The 18606-nt window shown below is 45.8% G+C and overlaps 1 protein-coding gene across 5 annotated transcripts in view; it reads left to right on the top strand.

Annotated features, from left to right (window-relative positions):
• wu:fi75a02 (uncharacterized) overlaps nucleotides 1-18474 on the top strand; it is a 26105-nt gene extending 7631 nt beyond the window's left edge. The window contains exons 1-12 of one of the 5 annotated variants that reach the window (XM_015018530.1): nucleotides 10982-11156; nucleotides 11279-11449; nucleotides 12174-12289; nucleotides 12362-12541; nucleotides 14410-14824; nucleotides 14898-15188; nucleotides 15582-15605; nucleotides 15731-15908; nucleotides 15996-16084; nucleotides 17043-17114; nucleotides 17583-17713; nucleotides 17785-18474. In XM_015018530.1, the coding sequence (XP_014874016.1) occupies nucleotides 12184-12289; nucleotides 12362-12541; nucleotides 14410-14824; nucleotides 14898-15188; nucleotides 15582-15605; nucleotides 15731-15908; nucleotides 15996-16084; nucleotides 17043-17114; nucleotides 17583-17713; nucleotides 17785-17945 (1647 nt within the window). In that variant the 5' untranslated portion in view covers nucleotides 10982-11156; nucleotides 11279-11449; nucleotides 12174-12183 and the 3' untranslated portion in view covers nucleotides 17946-18474. Of the gene's footprint in view, nucleotides 1-10979; nucleotides 11157-11223; nucleotides 11470-12173; nucleotides 12290-12361; nucleotides 12542-14409; nucleotides 14825-14897; nucleotides 15189-15581; nucleotides 15606-15730; nucleotides 15909-15995; nucleotides 16085-17042; nucleotides 17115-17582; nucleotides 17714-17784 lie in introns of those variants that run through there. The other 4 variants (XM_015018532.1, XM_015018527.1, XM_015018531.1 and 1 more) reach the window with 4 other exon arrangements.
• The last annotated feature ends 132 nt before the right edge of the window (nucleotides 18475-18606 follow it).

Genomic DNA, 18606 nt, shown 5'->3' with positions numbered 1-18606 from the left:
TGTTTTTTTTGCGTGGTTTTGCTTCTCCCAAACGGACAGATGTTACATCTGCAGCTCCTCCAGAACGCCGTTCTCCTGGGTAACGTGCACCAAGGCTCCATTTGTTAAATCCGCTGGATGAGTTACTCCCTGCGGTTTTTAATTCTTCGCAGCGGCGGAGCCTCGTCCGCAGTGGTTGAGGCACTGCGCATGTCACAGTCTAATCAACTTCTGTATCGTCATTTATTTCCTCAAGATAAACTGCCGGCTCCTCAAATGGATTAACACAACGTTGCATTCTCTTTAGTTTTCTCTGGTCTGTAATGGAGACTTGAATTTAACGCGCCATTTCAACCAAAGGTTTGTAATGTGCTTCCTAACCAGACGCTCCAAAGCGTCCGGTCCATAACTCTTCAACTCGCTGTCAGCTCCGGTCAGAAAGAGGCATTTAGTTCAGAGACCATGAGATGATATTCAGAAAGGATTTTTTAATTAATTGATTTCAGTTGCCTCTGAGACTAAATCTTTGCGTAAAGTCTATAATGTCTGCCCATGAACCAGTCAAGGGTGTTAATTAGAACTTGTCAAATGACGGACGGGCTTTAAATTTTCTGGTCGTTTAAAAAAAATAACCGGTCAAATACGGAAAATATTCGGTAAATGCGACCTCTGTGTCGGGGAACCACTTGGTTAAGCTGGCGCCATCTTGCTTGCTCACCTGGAAGTCTCTAATTTACATTTTTTAATATTTACTTAAGTCTCAGTTAGTCTTCATGGGGCTGAACCCCATATTACACCAAGCACTATAGCTTTTAAGAAGGTCCAGGACAGCTTCCAGTTGGTCAAGCAGAGGTACGCCTTATTTGAATATATTAAACAGGAAAAACACGCCTTTACTATAAAAGNTTGTACACAGGAGTAACAAATCAGATTGCTGCCTGATTTTGCTTTTTTGCATCAGCACTCTCCAAAGACGTGTCTTTTTCTATCCTCTTTGTCTCAGATAAATGAATGTATGTCTCTGTTGTTCTGCAGTTTCTGTTGTAATTTTATGCGTTGTCTTCTATTGGATTAAACTCTGTCATTCTGTGACGTCTGCACTCATTGTTGTTTTTGTGTGGCTACACGCGGCCTGCCGGGAGAACCTGGGATCGAAGAAGATCGAGCCAAAGAGTTTCTTTATGAAGAAATATTATAACTTAAAATCTTCTTCAACAAAAGGCTTTCATGCTGACAGGGAAAAGAGTAATATTGGATCATGGTTATGCCCCACATGTGTTAAGTTGGCAATGCAAATACCTTGAAGTGAAGCAGATCCTTATTTTTTATCTGTCTGTAACAGGTGGAACCACCAGGGGTCGCTTCCTCCACATCTTGAGCTCCCATAAAAAGGAAGCTGGCAGACTGGTGGCCAATTGTCAATTTCCTCTGTGTTCGACCAGGTGTGTTGGCCCAGGCGTTCCAGTTTGTGATGAGGTTTGTGTGTTTGTTGTTTTGTGGTAAGGACAAAATTCTTTGAATTTGATTATATTAAGTCAGTGTTGACCTGGTGTTTTTATATAGGGCCACACTTCATTTTTGATGATCTGACGGTAGCATCACCTGGGCATGTGGTTGGTCGACACTGCAAGTAGGCTTTGTACATTTTTAACTGGTTGAATTGTATGTTTTTATTGCAAAGATTTAATAAGCGTTTGTTTGTTGTTGTTTTTGCAGTTGTCGCTGTACCCTGCTGTTCTTTTATAGTTTGATTTTCTTTTTTCCTTGTTTTTCATTTATTTTGTTTATCGATTGTTTTTGCAAATACACACCCTCTTATTTTGTAATAATAAATATTGTTCCTTTTATACTGGCTGTTTTATTGCACTTCAGCTATAAGTGGCTGTAACATTTCAATTTTATTTGGGGTCAGGGACCACACCTGGAGGGGAAAAGGAAAATGAAAAAACAAAAAAGGAAGAAACACCTCCTAGGAAATGGAATGCTATAACCAAGTAAGGCCACCGGAGGGCTGTTGGTCTGTTGCACGGTTTTCCCTAAAAATTGCTCACAAACTATAACACCATTAAAGTCGTTAATAAGACCAAAAGAAAAGGAAGCTTTTAAATGGACGTGTGTTAGCTTGATTTACAAAGCTTGACAGTATATCAAGTTTTGATTAAGTCGTTCTTTGAGTAGCTTAGGGATGTCACTTATTTTACTTGTTCTGAATATGCAGTGATATACAACCCATGGCTTCATTGTCACCACTAGGAATCACAGCCTAATATAAAAGGAGTTCTTAACCCAATAAAAAGGGCAAAATATTAGGAAAAAAAAAAAAGCAGAGGTAGTTGCTGGGATCTTCTGTCACCGTACTGCTGCCAGTCTTCCACCAGAGGGCGCCCGCAGCTCACCCCGCATGTTCACACACCTGCGGGTCATCAGCCTAGGAGCATAAGAGGAGCCGGCAGTCTGCACTTCAGCGCCAGAGTGTTGACCCTCGTGGTAACTCAAAGCCCTTAGAAATCCTTTGTATCTGTTTTCATGTATATTATCTGATTTACGTTCTTTCGCCCAAGGTTACCAAGATCACTGTTTTGACCCAGTCTTGGATTGTACGACCCAGCAGCCGGAAGTCTGCATACCTACAGGAGTTATTATGGAGTATTTAAGCCACTTTCACCCTACATAGCTGGACCCGGTACCGCCCGGTTCCCTGGAACCCAGAGAGCTGCGGTTCCAATCGGGCCGGCCAGACCGGGCCGGTTTGGAGTTAGCTGTTGATTGGTTGATTGGATGTGGGGGCGGGACAAAGACCAGATCTCTGGATCAGAGGAGCGCTAGACTTTCTCGATGGCTAACATTTCAATATGCTGCATCAATACATTTCCGTCATATTCTGTTCTTGCCCTACACTGGGATTACATTCGCCTCTCCAGCCAAAGATTTTAACGTTAAATGTAAATAGCATTTCTCCAATGAACCGATCAGAAGTCGACCAGGCTGTGAACGAGGGGATTTCCGCATCTGGCGTCGCTCCAGCCGGGAAATCCCGCCTGGCCGCGAGTCCAGCTCAGAGACAACATTCAGATGAGATTTTTTTTTTTCTTTTTTCTTAAATGTAAAGCTGAGGTAAACGTTTCCCTCAGCTTCCTCGCTCATGAGCGCACAAAGAAAAAAAAAACACAGGAAAGAGACCAAAGAAGGAAACTGTTCTGTGGTCGCTGGGGAGATCGCCTCGGTAGCTTTAGCAACGGGTCGATTTACATGACATATCCTGCTGAATGCAAAATGACCAGGCCATAGCACCAATGGGACCGGGTCGAACCGAGCCGGTCCCTGCAATGTGAAAAGGGCTTTAGACTCGGCTGGCTAAAGATGGTTCTCCTCTCCTCCTCGGGGTTCGGGCCTGCCCCGCCCTCATCTGCGCCCCTCATCAGAACTAAGGGACGACCTGTCAAGTTGTGAGTAGTGCCTGTCGTGTCAGATCACTTCCAGGACTCTTCGATCCCCATCACCTCTCACTCGCGGAAATTCCCCAGCACTAGTAAACTCAGTTCACAAGTCCCAGTCCAAGTTTGCTCTTTATATTCACATTCCTGATCTGTCTCTCCAGAGCGCAGACCGTGTCGGTCCTGACCAGCTGCCATCAGCGGACCCTTCATCATACATTTAACATATTTTCCTGTAAATTAATCCTTTGAACTATTTAGTTTCCTGAGTGCATCCCTGCATGTGGGTCTGGAAAACTGCTAAAACTGTGACAGTAATATTCCTCCAATCTCCACCTCTGAGATTGAGCCTAGTAACTTCACCCTTGTGTGGAACGGTGGGGGTATATCAGACCCCGCTTGGCATAACGGCTATGCATTATGATGGTGGTGTTAGTTCATAACGACAAGGATCAAGTTGGCTTCCTCTGTTACAGCCAGGAACACAGAGGAGCTACCTAACTGTGTTCACTTGACTGCATGCCAGCATCTAGCTTGAACTCTGGTGTTTGTCTATTGTAAGGTGTAGGGCCAGACTTAGGAGGATGTAGGCCCCTGGGCTTGAGCCAAGATTGGGGGCCATACTTAATCATGGTTATACAGTTGCATATTAAACACGTGTTTAATATATATATATATATACTCCCTGATTTCCTTCCCTTTGGGTGGTCAGCGTTGGTCGTGACTTGTGGAACCGATTCTATCCACCAACCTTATCTACCTACAAGAAAAAAAAATTAGCCACTGTCCACCATGAGAGGCTGATGGACGGCCCCGCCCACCAGGTCATCTCTCTATGCAAGGTTTACTTCAGTCAACCGATGGTTGCCAACTTAGTGACTTTTTTTGCTATATTTTGCACACATAGACACACACACAAAACATCAGCAAGTCAGGTTTTTTTAAAGATCAACAATCAGTCAGAAAATTGCAATCGGTGCAACCGCTGCTTTCTTTTTAAACTTTCAAAATGTCTGCAGAACAATTGATTACTGTAATCATTGTAAAGACCATTATTACAAACTAAATATATTTAGTAGTTAAAGAAGTACTTGAACATCTTGAATATTCAACAGAACTTCCCTAAGGAAGAAAAACTTGACAATGTTCTCTATCCATCCTCTATGTTCTGTAATTATTTATTATTAATTTCTATCTTTATGTCTCCCTCCCTCTTTCAATTTTTATCAANATATTCGGTAAATGCGACCTCTGTGTCGGGGAACCACTTGGTTAAGCTGGCGCCATCTTGCTTGCTCACCTGGAAGTCTCTAATTTACATTTTTTAATATTTACTTAAGTCTCAGTTAGTCTTCATGGGGCTGAACCCCATATTACACCAAGCACTATAGCTTTTAAGAAGGTCCAGGACAGCTTCCAGTTGGTCAAGCAGAGGTACGCCTTATTTGAATATATTAAACAGGAAAAACACGCCTTTACTATAAAAGTTTGTACACAGGAGTAACAAATCAGATTGCTGCCTGATTTTGCTTTTTTGCATCAGCACTCTCCAAAGACGTGTCTTTTTCTATCCTCTTTGTCTCAGATAAATGAATGTATGTCTCTGTTGTTCTGCAGTTTCTGTTGTAATTTTATGCGTTGTCTTCTATTGGATTAAACTCTGTCATTCTGTGACGTCTGCACTCATTGTTGTTTTTGTGTGGCTACACGCGGCCTGCCGGGAGAACCTGGGATCGAAGAAGATCGAGCCAAAGAGTTTCTTTATGAAGAAATATTATAACTTAAAATCTTCTTCAACAAAAGGCTTTCATGCTGACAGGGAAAAGAGTAATATTGGATCATGGTTATGCCCCACATGTGTTAAGTTGGCAATGCAAATACCTTGAAGTGAAGCAGATCCTTATTTTTTATCTGTCTGTAACAGGTGGAACCACCAGGGGTCGCTTCCTCCACATCTTGAGCTCCCATAAAAAGGAAGCTGGCAGACTGGTGGCCAATTGTCAATTTCCTCTGTGTTCGACCAGGTGTGTTGGCCCAGGCGTTCCAGTTTGTGATGAGGTTTGTGTGTTTGTTGTTTTGTGGTAAGGACAAAATTCTTTGAATTTGATTATATTAAGTCAGTGTTGACCTGGTGTTTTTATATAGGGCCACACTTCATTTTTGATGATCTGACGGTAGCATCACCTGGGCATGTGGTTGGTCGACACTGCAAGTAGGCTTTGNACATTTTTAACTGGTTGAATTGTATGTTTTTATTGCAAAGATTTAATAAGCGTTTGTTTGTTGTTGTTTTTGCAGTTGTCGCTGTACCCTGCTGTTCTTTTATAGTTTGATTTTCTTTTTTCCTTGTTTTTCATTTATTTTGTTTATCGATTGTTTTTGCAAATACACACCCTCTTATTTTGTAATAATAAATATTGTTCCTTTTATACTGGCTGTTTTATTGCACTTCAGCTATAAGTGGCTGTAACATTTCAATTTTATTTGGGGTCAGGGACCACACCTGGAGGGGAAAAGGAAAATGAAAAAACAAAAAAGGAAGAAACACCTCCTAGGAAATGGAATGCTATAACCAAGTAAGGCCACCGGAGGGCTGTTGGTCTGTTGCACGGTTTTCCCTAAAAATTGCTCACAAACTATAACACCATTAAAGTCGTTAATAAGACCAAAAGAAAAGGAAGCTTTTAAATGGACGTGTGTTAGCTTGATTTACAAAGCTTGACAGTATATCAAGTTTTGATTAAGTCGTTCTTTGAGTAGCTTAGGGATGTCACTTATTTTACTTGTTCTGAATATGCAGTGATATACAACCCATGGCTTCATTGTCACCACTAGGAATCACAGCCTAATATAAAAGGAGTTCTTAACCCAATAAAAAGGGCAAAATATTAGGAAAAAAAAAAAAGCAGAGGTAGTTGCTGGGATCTTCTGTCACCGTACTGCTGCCAGTCTTCCACCAGAGGGCGCCCGCAGCTCACCCCGCATGTTCACACACCTGCGGGTCATCAGCCTAGGAGCATAAGAGGAGCCGGCAGTCTGCACTTCAGCGCCAGAGTGTTGACCCTCGTGGTAACTCAAAGCCCTTAGAAATCCTTTGTATCTGTTTTCATGTATATTATCTGATTTACGTTCTTTCGCCCAAGGTTACCAAGATCACTGTTTTGACCCAGTCTTGGATTGTACGACCCAGCAGCCGGAAGTCTGCATACCTACAGGAGTTATTATGGAGTATTTAAGCCACTTTCACCCTACATAGCTGGACCCGGTACCGCCCGGTTCCCTGGAACCCAGAGAGCTGCGGTTCCAATCGGGCCGGCCAGACCGGGCCGGTTTGGAGTTAGCTGTTGATTGGTTGATTGGATGTGGGGGCGGGACAAAGACCAGATCTCTGGATCAGAGGAGCGCTAGACTTTCTCGATGGCTAACATTTCAATATGCTGCATCAATAAATTTCCGTCATATTCTGTTCTTGCCCTACACTGGGATTACATTCGCCTCTCCAGCCAAAGATTTTAACGTTAAATGTAAATAGCATTTCTCCAATGAACCGATCAGAAGTCGACCAGGCTGTGAACGAGGGGATTTCCGCATCTGGCGTCGCTCCAGCCGGGAAATCCCGCCTGGCCGCGAGTCCAGCTCAGAGACAACATTCAGATGAGATTTTTTTTTTTCTTTTTTCTTAAATGTAAAGCTGAGGTAAACGTTTCCCTCAGCTTCCTCGCTCATGAGCGCACAAAGAAAAAAAAAACACAGGAAAGAGACCAAAGAAGGAAACTGTTCTGTGGTCGCTGGGGAGATCGCCTCGGTAGCTTTAGCAACGGGTCGATTTACATGACATATCCTGCTGAATGCAAAATGACCAGGCCATAGCACCAATGGGACCGGGTCGAACCGAGCCGGTCCCTGCAATGTGAAAAGGGCTTTAGACTCGGCTGGCTAAAGATGGTTCTCCTCTCCTCCTCGGGGTTCGGGCCTGCCCCGCCCTCATCTGCGCCCCTCATCAGAACTAAGGGACGACCTGTCAAGTTGTGAGTAGTGCCTGTCGTGTCAGATCACTTCCAGGACTCTTCGATCCCCATCACCTCTCACTCGCGGAAATTCCCCAGCACTAGTAAACTCAGTTCACAAGTCCCAGTCCAAGTTTGCTCTTTATATTCACATTCCTGATCTGTCTCTCCAGAGCGCAGACCGTGTCGGTCCTGACCAGCTGCCATCAGCGGACCCTTCATCATACATTTAACATATTTTCCTGTAAATTAATCCTTTGAACTATTTAGTTTCCTGAGTGCATCCCTGCATGTGGGTCTGGAAAACTGCTAAAACTGTGACAGTAATATTCCTCCAATCTCCACCTCTGAGATTGAGCCTAGTAACTTCACCCTTGTGTGGAACGGTGGGGGTATATCAGACCCCGCTTGGCATAACGGCTATGCATTATGATGGTGGTGTTAGTTCATAACGACAAGGATCAAGTTGGCTTCCTCTGTTACAGCCAGGAACACAGAGGAGCTACCTAACTGTGTTCACTTGACTGCATGCCAGCATCTAGCTTGAACTCTGGTGTTTGTCTATTGTAAGGTGTAGGGCCAGACTTAGGAGGATGTAGGCCCCTGGGCTTGAGCCAAGATTGGGGGCCATACTTAATCATGGTTATACAGTTGCATATTAAACACGTGTTTAATATATATATATATATATACTCCCTGATTTCCTTCCCTTTGGGTGGTCAGCGTTGGTCGTGACTTGTGGAACCGATTCTATCCACCAACCTTATCTACCTACAAGAAAAAAAAATTAGCCACTGTCCACCATGAGAGGCTGATGGACGGCCCCGCCCACCAGGTCATCTCTCTATGCAAGGTTTACTTCAGTCAACCGATGGTTGCCAACTTAGTGACTTTTTTTGCTATATTTTGCACACATAGACACACACACAAAACATCAGCAAGTCAGGTTTTTTTAAAGATCAACAATCAGTCAGAAAATTGCAATCGGTGCAACCGCTGCTTTCTTTTTAAACTTTCAAAATGTCTGCAGAACAATTGATTACTGTAATCATTGTAAAGACCATTATTACAAACTAAATATATTTAGTAGTTAAAGAAGTACTTGAACATCTTGAATATTCAACAGAACTTCCCTAAGGAAGAAAAACTTGACAATGTTCTCTATCCATCCTCTATGTTCTGTAATTATTTATTATTAATTTCTATCTTTATGTCTCCCTCCCTCTTTCAATTTTTATCAACTATCTTTCTAATTATCAGGTTTATTTCCTTACCAAGCTCAGATAGTTAGGGTGAGTATTTCCACTCTGAGAGCCAAATCTGTCAAAACTTTTATTCAGTGATGACTGGATTTTTTGACTGGAAACACATAAGCTAATTTGTACAGTCAGCCCTTCGCCATATGAATAAGACAGTTCCTCCTGCCACTGCTAGCTGGAGGCTAAAGCTAGTTCAATCTGGAGAGACTCAGACGGAGAGAGGGAAGCAGTTAAAAGGGTTTAATGACAAAAATAACGTGAAAATAAACACAAAGTTCTTTGGCGATCAGGCCCCGGCCGGGGACGTCAAGCTGGACTTAAATAAGCTCGATGAACATTCCTGATGCAATGTAAACCCCCCGGGGCCTGTGCTGGTGGCGGCGGTCAGAGGATGATGAGGCCTGAGAGCCGGGAGCTGAAGGTGGAGGTGGGGTGGCGGTGGGTTGATCGGGGCTGGTAAGCGGAGGAGGCTGGGAGTGAAGGTCCTTTTGAACCTGAGCCTGGACGATGATTGGCTGGAGTGAGGCTTGGACCTGCGTTGATAGGTCCGGGTTGCGGAGAGGGAGGCACTGATTGCAGGGCCAGGTGCGCCAAAAGAGTCTTCCAGCCTGAACTTCAGTCAAGACTCCATTTCCACTTTTTTAACTTTGCATTGAGCAAGCAGAGCAGTTGCATTACTTTTCTGTGACTTTCACTGTTTTCTTGCTCTTTAATCATTCTGCTCCATTTTTCCAGGACGGAGCTCCACTCCAAATGGGTGGAGTTATCCTCCACCCATTTGGATGGAGGATAACTCAGCCTGTGTGGATTTACGCACCACCTGACTTTCAAAGCCCGATCTGGAGAAGAATCATTTCTGATTTTCTGTAAATCTGTTCCGATGCTTTAAAATTAACATCCATATTTTGACAGCTTCCTGCTTCTTGTTCAGCCCAGTAAGCTCACATGAATTCATCAGTTTTCATCCAAAGCGCAGGGTCAGTACTGTCTGGTTATCCAGTCATCATTGTGACTAGTGAAGAAGTTTGCCCTTCCTGTTACACCTCAGGTACCAGATCAGATCCAGGTTCTGGTGGACCGCAGAGCTGTAGAGCTGATAGGAAGGCTAACGGTTAAGAAGGAGAGAGATGATGGTTCTGTTCCATGTCCAAAAAAATCCTGTTGGCTCGGATATTTTCTTCATTACCTTCTCTGTTCTTTTTTTTGTTGTTCCTGCGCTCTGCTGTCATACTTTATGTTGTCCGCCATCGTGAGAAATCCCTCCTTGATGCTCCGCCCCAAAGTGTAAGACGTGTCAAACTTGGACCGATAATAATCAAGCATTCAAGATGGACGTTTGCCAGAACAAATCAGAGTTTTTCAACAGCACCTCTAAAATCCTCTTAATGAGTGATAAAATTAAGGCTTTCTGACCTTTTTCATTCACAAAAATACAAAGCATCTTTCGGGGTTCCCCAAAGTGCTGTTCCCTGGGCTGCGGCCCCGGTAAGCCCATGCTAAAATCCACAATGACCACAAATGGTCATTGTGCTGTTTGGTGACATGGTGTGTATCGCATCATATTTTTGACATGATGATAACTGAACCACAAAACAGCGGCGGCAGGTTGGCATCCTCTGTGTCAGCAGCTCACTACTCGTATTCAAAAATTGATTACTTTTTCATGTATAACAAGGATCTAGGTTGAGTAGAAAAATGTCATATTAGGCTGATGGATCTTTCAGATCATTAACATCTACTTGATATAAAAGTAGATATTACAAAACAAAAACCCTGTTTCTATGAAGACTTAACTCGAGCATATTCAAGGGTAAAATTAAAGAAGGGTTAGGACAAGAAATTCAGACAATGACAATGGAGAAGTCTCCCTTGTAATATTATAGGACGTCTGTAAAGCTGTCTTGAGACATCAAAAAGTTAGAAATGTTACCTTTACTACTTCCTTTAATTCTCAAATATATTAGTGTGTGTGGCAGAATATGCCAGTGAGAGACACTAACTTAAATGTAGAAGGACGCTTTATAAAGTTTGGTCCATTTACTTGTATTGCTTTACTGGCAGATGAGCCACATTCAATATGGCGGACGCTGTGACGTATTGGGCCGACCCGCTCCATGAGGCATCTGCATATTCATGTCTGCACACTCCACTAAGTTATAATACTTTTTTAGGTATGACTTATTTTTCTCCGTCCCCACGTGCAAATGTTAATACAAATACCCGGAAAGCTCCAACCACGTGACTGAATTACCATGGCAACGGGCTCTGGTCGAGTCTGTTTCCAACATCTAATAATAACAATAGATTGTAGTCAAAAGCAAATTGAACTCTGAGCTTTTACTTGCATGTTTGCCAGCCTGGTTCGAGGAGGTTCGGTAGGGTTTAGTTCATGTGGGTTTTACTGAACCAGAAAGAAACTAACTGCTTCCTGTTGATCTGGAAACTACTTCTCTGCCTCATGAGGATAGGAATTGGAGGTGAATTTCGTTTTGGTCTAAATCTCCCAGCCGAACCATTAACTAAGTTAAGCCCGGTTCAAACGTTTTATCGTTTTATTGTGGCTTTTATTTTGACAGTCTGCCCCTTATGTTCGCTCTAGAGTTTTTGAATGATATTATTTTGAAATCCCCGACGGAAATATGTTAGAAATACTTCCGCTAGCCTTCCGCCGGTCCCAAAAACTGAAGCCTCGATCGGTGCGGATAATCCGGCTCCAGTGGGCCGGGAAGCCGCCGAAATGAGCCCGAGGAGCAGCTAGCGGACCCCGGGAGACCCGCGGACCCCGGGAAGGTAACCTGCCGCTAAATGTCCCGGTCCGTCCCGTTTTCAGAGCTCCACACGCCGCTCAGTATGCTAACTGGAGCTAGGATCTGCTACCTGCATGAGCGCCTACAGTCCCGACCAGATCCAGAACCTGCTGGATCTGCTGGGAAATATGTGGGTCAGGCTGCTTCTGACTACAGCCGAGGAGATGACCCAGATGGACCCTCCTCCCCTTAAATCAAACCCGGTGGCGGGTCACGTTGCTGTCCATCTTAAATCTGATCACATGACCAGAACCCACCCTTCAGGTTCTATGACCTTCCTGATGACCCCCCCCTCCCCCCCCTCAGGGCCTGCAGGTCAACCAGCCTGGTTTCCATGGAGACAGCTCCATCGTGCTCCTGGATGGGTCCAGGTGTCCCAACCTGCTGGACACCTGGACACAGAATCAGTCCAGACTCACAAGAACAGGCGGAGGAGGTTCTGGTCCAGAAGGGTTCTGGTTCTGGACCGTTCTGCTGTTTTTTCTGTCTTTAGACCAACCAGACTGCAATGTTTCTCCTGGCCTCTGATTGGCTGAGGCTGATAACTGATCATGTTTTATTGTTTCTTTCCTCCCTCGTCTAGAACCGGTCCAGAGCGTCAGGCTTTGAACCAGTTTCCTGATTGGAAACCGATCAATAATCAAAGATACAGGTTTTCTCTCAGTTCACCTCTGTCTTTCTCTCTCCAGGCTTTGAGATGCTCTCTCGCCCCCTGACAGAGACCCTTGGCAGGGGGAGTGACCCGACAGCAGAAACCCTGCCCAATGATCTCCCATTGGCCGATGCAGATGAGGCTCTTGCAGGTGGTTTTGTGTCTTCTTTGTTGATTTGTGCGTCCACAGGTAAAGGTGTTAACTCCAGCTATTCACCTGCAGGAGGCTCCGCCCCCCCGGCCCCGCCCTGCTGCTCCTGCGCCTCCCTCTTGCCCCGCCTCCTGGCAGCTCACCGCATGGAGGTGCGGCACCTCCTGCGAGGAGCTTTGTCATCGCTCGGCCGCCGACTGGACTCTCTGGAGAGGAAGAGGAGGAAGAGGAGGAAGGAGGGAGGAAGAGGAGGTTGGTCCATTTTCTGCGACTGAAGCGGTTGATGGGGCGCTGGCAGTTAGGGTTTATTGTTAATCGTGACAAAAGATCTTCTACCGTTACGATAAATGCAGATTAATTATGTTTAAACTCTAAAACTGTCTATGTTGTTGGATTATTAACCCTTATAGGTGCATTGATAAATTTAAAAATGATTTAATGCAGTTATTGAGAGCATTTTACTGATGAATTTTGCATATGTTCCTTTAACTTTAAGTGCATTTGACCCCTTGCTGGTACAGCTGCAGCAGGCCTGGAGCACAACTCACCTGGTGGTCCATCGGGGTTTTCTATTAAAAGATGTTAAGTTGACAGGAAATGTAAAATATTACTGAGTAATTATGTTACTGGAAAACATTGCAGACAACACTTAAAGAAACTACTATAGAATCTTAAAAGCAACTAATCAAAAACATACAATTAAAATAAATATAAATGATCTGCATCTGTGTTAAATCCAAGTTGTCATGAGTTAGTGGAACTAAAAACACCATGTGATGCTGATCACATTTGTAGCCGGCCCAAGGCATAAATAAACTAAGAGAACATCAATGCTGCTAAATTTGACTTAATGGTTTCAGCATAGATAAATTAAAAGATTTTAAATTGTTTAACATTTACATTTAAGATTTTAAGAAGCTGGCAAGTTTACTTTGTAAAAGTTCAGAGAACAATCTTCATAATTAGGTTGTTTTGTTACCACATAAACAATTTGGTGTTCTCAGTTTAATCTTAGAGTTTTAGATGCTCATAAATACATCTTAGTAAAGTACAATTATAATTGACTGCTCAGCCAATTAAACTAGGCCCCCTCTCCCAGGTTTCACTAAATCTATGTTGAAATGCTGTTAGTGGTGCTGATGGGGCCCTTAAATCAAAATCTGTTCAAGGCCTCATTCAACATTGGACCGGCCCTGCATGATGAGCTAAATCCGCTGCACTGCGCATCTGCTGGATGTAGACGGACAAACGGGAGATTTAATTTATGGGGCTTTAGTAGCTCTTCCACTTTGTGTCTGTTGAGTTTTTAATTAGCGCCACAGAAACTCTCGGTTGCCCGAGCTTTATGGGACGAGTTGTTCTGATCTCTGCGCGGCTGCACAGCAACTGAACCTGATTTTAAGTAGACAAAGCATTTAATATGCATTGTGTTGCTGCAAAGCATAACAAACCAGCGTGCTGCGCTAGTCACGAGGCGAGCACAAAAGCTCCTCAACAGAGTGAACCACAACGCACCAGCTAACCGGGAACTTTATCAGAGCAGAAACACACTCAGCATGTTGAGACGTAAACGCACACGGCGCATGAAATGCTTTGTTTGCACCTCGAAAGGGTCACCTGTGAATGTTGAGCTGCACTAGCAGAGCAAATGAGGTGGATTTAAGCTCGACTCCTACCTTGATCAATTCTACAAAGAAACATGGATCCTCACAGGGGGTTGATATAAATGAGCCTCTATGAGCGATCAGCCAAGAGGGGAACTTCAGAGATCAAGGCACAACAGCGCGCGAAGCAGCTAACGTTCAGAGGCGCCGGCGGTCTGATTGGTGGAGCATCAACTATAAAAACTATAAACCCATCTTTCTTTCATGAATAACTGCCCTGCCAGTGAAATGCTCACCGCAGAAGAAACGCTTTGCAGTCCGACTTATTAAAAACCACACACACAACGGTCAGCCTGGCACGGGAGCGTGTAAAGCCTGGCGGTCCGCCAGGCCTGTAATAAACTGGGGGAAACGCTGCTGAGGAGGGGGAGGAGCCTACTGCCAGGTGTCCAGATGCTCCTCCCCCTTTATCATCTGCCTTAGTCACCTAACCTCATCTGCTTTCTTCCTCACCAGGTCCTCCTAGTATCACCTGCAGCTCCTCTTCCTCATCTGCATTGTCGCCTCACGTCATCACTTCCTCTTCATGGTCACCCTCCACTTCATCAGACCTGATGAAGTGGAGCAATCCTTCCTGCAGCTTCAGCCAATCAGAGCAGAGTAGGAGGGACAGTGAAGGAGAGGAGGTGAGGAGGAGGAGGAAGAGGAGGAGAAGCCATGAAGGCTTTCTTCCTCCAGGGAATGAAGAGGAGGAGGAGGAAGAGGAGAGGTTTGTGGGTCAGATGGCGGTCTCTGTCAGAGGAAGAGGAGGACCTGAGGAAGAAGAGGCAGAGCATCTCGTCCTCCATGACTTCAACCAGAGGAAACGCAGACGAAGGGTCGGCCAGTCAGAGCTGGGCTTCAGCGAGCTGGTGAGGAAGAACGGCTACAGGTGAGTCCGGGTCTCTAAAGGTGGGCGGAGCTCCCAGGTGACGCGGTTCTGACCTGCTCTGCTTCTTTCCTAGCTCCCAGCATGCACTGCTTCCTGTGCAGGCAGCTGTCATTGGCCAGACCTGCGGCCAATCACAAGGCCTCGCTGTGTTACCGGGACAGTGGACGTTCTCTGACATCATCACGCACCTGTCCTCCAACCGGACCCACCTACAGCCATGGCTCCAGAACCCCGCCCCCGTGTTACACCTGTCTGCCGTTGCCATGGAGACGGTGTTAGACTGGGTGAAGGGCGGAGCCTGTTGGAATCCTCTGCGTCCTCTGAGGGACTGGACGGCACCGCCCAGTTTGGACAGCGACCACAGGTAGTGGGCGGGGCCGTCGGGATGGGGGAGGGGTTGGTGGGATTTGAACCCGGGACTCCCTAGCTGCAAGGCAGCAGCCGCCGCTCTGTGAAAGCTTTAACGTGATTGCTCAGGCCTGAACGGCAGCAGTTCCACATCACCCCTGTAGGGGTCACTATAGCTGCCAGCAGAAGGTCGGTCTGGCTATGGAGCTGCGCTGTTTGGTTAATCCGGACCTTGCCGTTGGAAATGGCGTACTCCGGGTTTTCCTGTATGGTTTGCGTCCAGAGTCTGTTACCATGGTGATGGACTCGTTGGTTCCTCCCGTTTCTCCTGATTTATTACCAATCAGCTGATTAATAAGTTACATCATTAATCTATTTATTTACTAACTAACTTCTGTTTCACCCTCAGCTACATAAGAAGACTGATGACCAGGTAACAGATTACCTGAAAACACACAGTGTGTGTGTGTGTGTGTGTGTGTGTGTGTGTGTGTGTGTGTGTGTGTGTGTGTCTGGTGTGTGCGTGAGCACTAACAGGTGAACCTATCTCTGTTTCAGCTCTACAGGTTCTCCCCAGGGTCATCACAAGCTGCGGTCCAATCACAGTACCTGGAGCCTGTGGTTGCCAAGGCGACGAGCCTTGCCACTGAATTTATGTTCAGCCAATGGGCTGTCTGCTGCCCTCCCTGCTGACCAATCAGCAGCGCTCTCAGAGTTTCACAGCACAAATGTGAAGGTGATGATGATGGTGATGATGATGGTGATGATGGTGATGATCGTAATGATGATGATGATGATGATGATGGTGGTTCTTGTGACCCAGCTCAGTAAACGAGTGTCGCAGATCAGAATACGCCGTGCGTCGCCGCGGGAGACGCCTCTCACACCAATGGGACTGCCCAAAGCGAAACGGTAAGAAAACAGTAAATGTTTCTCCAGCATTCAGCAGGAAATTAGTCGGATGGGTCTTGGGAATCCCGTAGAAACCTCATAAATATTCAGTTTAATATATGATAAAGTCACCTAGTTGTGTTTGGCCATTCTGCTGCCTGGAAAGCGGTGCTGTTTCTGATGTTGGTGGGGAAACGTTTCCCGTTTACACTGCGTCGCCAAGACACTTCCCGTCAGCTGTAGTTGTCCTGCCAGGCCACTAGGTGTTGCTAGTATTTTAACAGTAACCCGTCTGCTACATTTTCTTTCCCAGCTGTCCACAACTGTTTCTGTTGTTATCCGGCTGTTGAAGCGCAGAAAAAGCTGTTGGTTCTGTGGTTGTGCGCTCTCAGTCCTTGGCTCCTCTGCCGGGGCGTCACAGGACGGTTCCAATCTGAAACCTGGTTTCAAAGCGTGCCGAAAGGTGAAAGGTCACTTCTTAATGAGCGGCTGGACTGCAGCAACAGGTTATGGTTGAGCTGAAGAGCGGCGCTGTGTAAACGGGTACTAGAGGAGAACGGTCATCATGAAGATCTCTATAACTTTTGCACATCAGTCCGGTTTGGACCTCCACATCCCGTCTGACCATCAGAACCAACATTCAGGAAGCTGGACTTCACCCGACCCAGTAATAATTTCAGACCCATGTTACAGTTTTTCCCAATTAAAATTAAATTCCAGTTTAATTTTGAGGATTTCTCCAAATTTTCCTCCAGAGTGATGTTGGTTCTGACCCAGTTGAATCCTCAGAACCTTGTGGATTTAACCAGCATCTCCATCCACTTTGTCTCCCACAACTATAGAACTTCCTGGTTTCTGTCCAATTAAAGCAGAGAAACACTGCCAATAGATCTGGTTGTGGAAGGTTCTGGTGGACCTGTCAGAACTCGATCTCAGGGCGGTTCTGGTTAATGATGATGATTCTTCCTGTGTTCCTCAGTTTGAAGAAGAAGGAGTTCAGCCTGGAGGAGATCTACACCAACAAAAACTATGAGGCCCCGCCCAACATCAGGTAGGTACCGGTACCAGACCTCAGAGATCCGACAGGATCTGTTCTAGTGTTGCTGTTTCCTGTAGTCAGTGCTGACAATCAGGGCAGTCAGTCGTTGGATCCTGATTGGCTAATGACTGTTGCTAACATCATTTAGGGTTACAACCCATAGGCAGTGGCGCAAAAAGTGGGTATGCAGCGCATAGGGGCGCTGCACCAGAGGGGGCGGCGCCCTGATGATGCCTTCACTTCACCGCGCCCTTACGCTCCTTCACCTCACGCACATGTAAATGTAAATGTAGCGAGTTTTACCTTTCACGGTAGAACGACCGTATGTTTTCTACGCTCCTTAACCCTTATGTACCTTCCTTTTGGGGGGGGGATTTATGTTTTCGCATCCACCTGAATAATATGTAGTTGCGCCCCTGCCCATAGGTGGTGGCGTGCCTTCAACTCAGCTTCCCAGAATGCTTTGTGTGTTTTCTGCAGGAGCCTGGAAACCATATTTGAGGAGCCTCGGGAGAAGGATGGAGCGCTGCTCCTGATTGGCCAGCAGAAGCGTCGCCGGCTCCTCCTCTTCCCTGACTTCACTCAGCCCAGGAAGAGGAAGAAGCCCCAAGGTCCGCCATGAACCCAACACCTCTAGTTCTTCATCAGCATCAGCCGCTGATCTGCTTCCTGTTTCCTCCAGGGGTGGGTCTTCCTGTTTCCTTGGTGCCCAGAAAACGAGGAGCAGTGCGGCGACACGTCCACGGCGGGGGGCTGGATGACAGCAGCGACCTTGACGTGATGCTGGTGGAGCGCCTGAGTGAGCTCGATGACTTCCTGACTCAGCAGGGCCTGGACGTGTGACATCATTTCCTGACAGCTGACTAAATGGACACACCAATGGTGACAGTGTGAAGGGGTGAATGGAGACATGTCTGCAGAGGCTGAGTCTTGGATCAGGCTCCGCCCCCTCCAGGAGGCTCCGCCCCCTACAGATACACCTGTGGAAAAAAACCTCATCCAGCTGCCAGTCTTTGCAGTACTCTGTAGTACTCTGTGGTACCCAGTAGTACTCTGTGGTACCCTGTAGTACTCTGTGGTACCCTGTAGTACTCTGTGGTACCCGGTAGTACTCTGTGGTACTCTGTGGTACCCGGTAGTACTCTGTGGTACTCTGTAGTACTCTGTGGTACCCGGTAGTACTCTGTAGTACTCTGTGGTACTCTGTGGTACCCTGTAGTACTCTGTGGTACCCGGTAGTACTCTGTAGTACTCTGTGGTACCCGGTAGTACCCTGTAGTACTCTGTGGTACTCCGGAGTGTTGTGAACTGTGATGTTTATTTCTGATGAAAACTGTATTTTTGGACAAATAAAGTCGTTTCTTCTCTGAAACATTTTCTGGCTGTCCAATCGTCCAATCGTCTGCCAGCAGCTCAGGCTGTGATTGGTCAGTCTTACAGAACCGGGCAGGTCCGTGGAGGCTCAGTCCGGCTTCGAAGGACTCCAGAATCAGGATTTTTTCTG

Source organism: Poecilia latipinna, unplaced genomic scaffold, assembly GCF_001443285.1.
Source record: "Poecilia latipinna isolate Pla-1442-1.1 unplaced genomic scaffold, P_latipinna-1.0 Scaffold2287, whole genome shotgun sequence".
In the NCBI taxonomy this organism is placed as follows: domain Eukaryota; kingdom Metazoa; phylum Chordata; class Actinopteri; order Cyprinodontiformes; family Poeciliidae; genus Poecilia; species Poecilia latipinna.
This window is presented reverse-complemented; position numbering and strand designations above follow the sequence as displayed.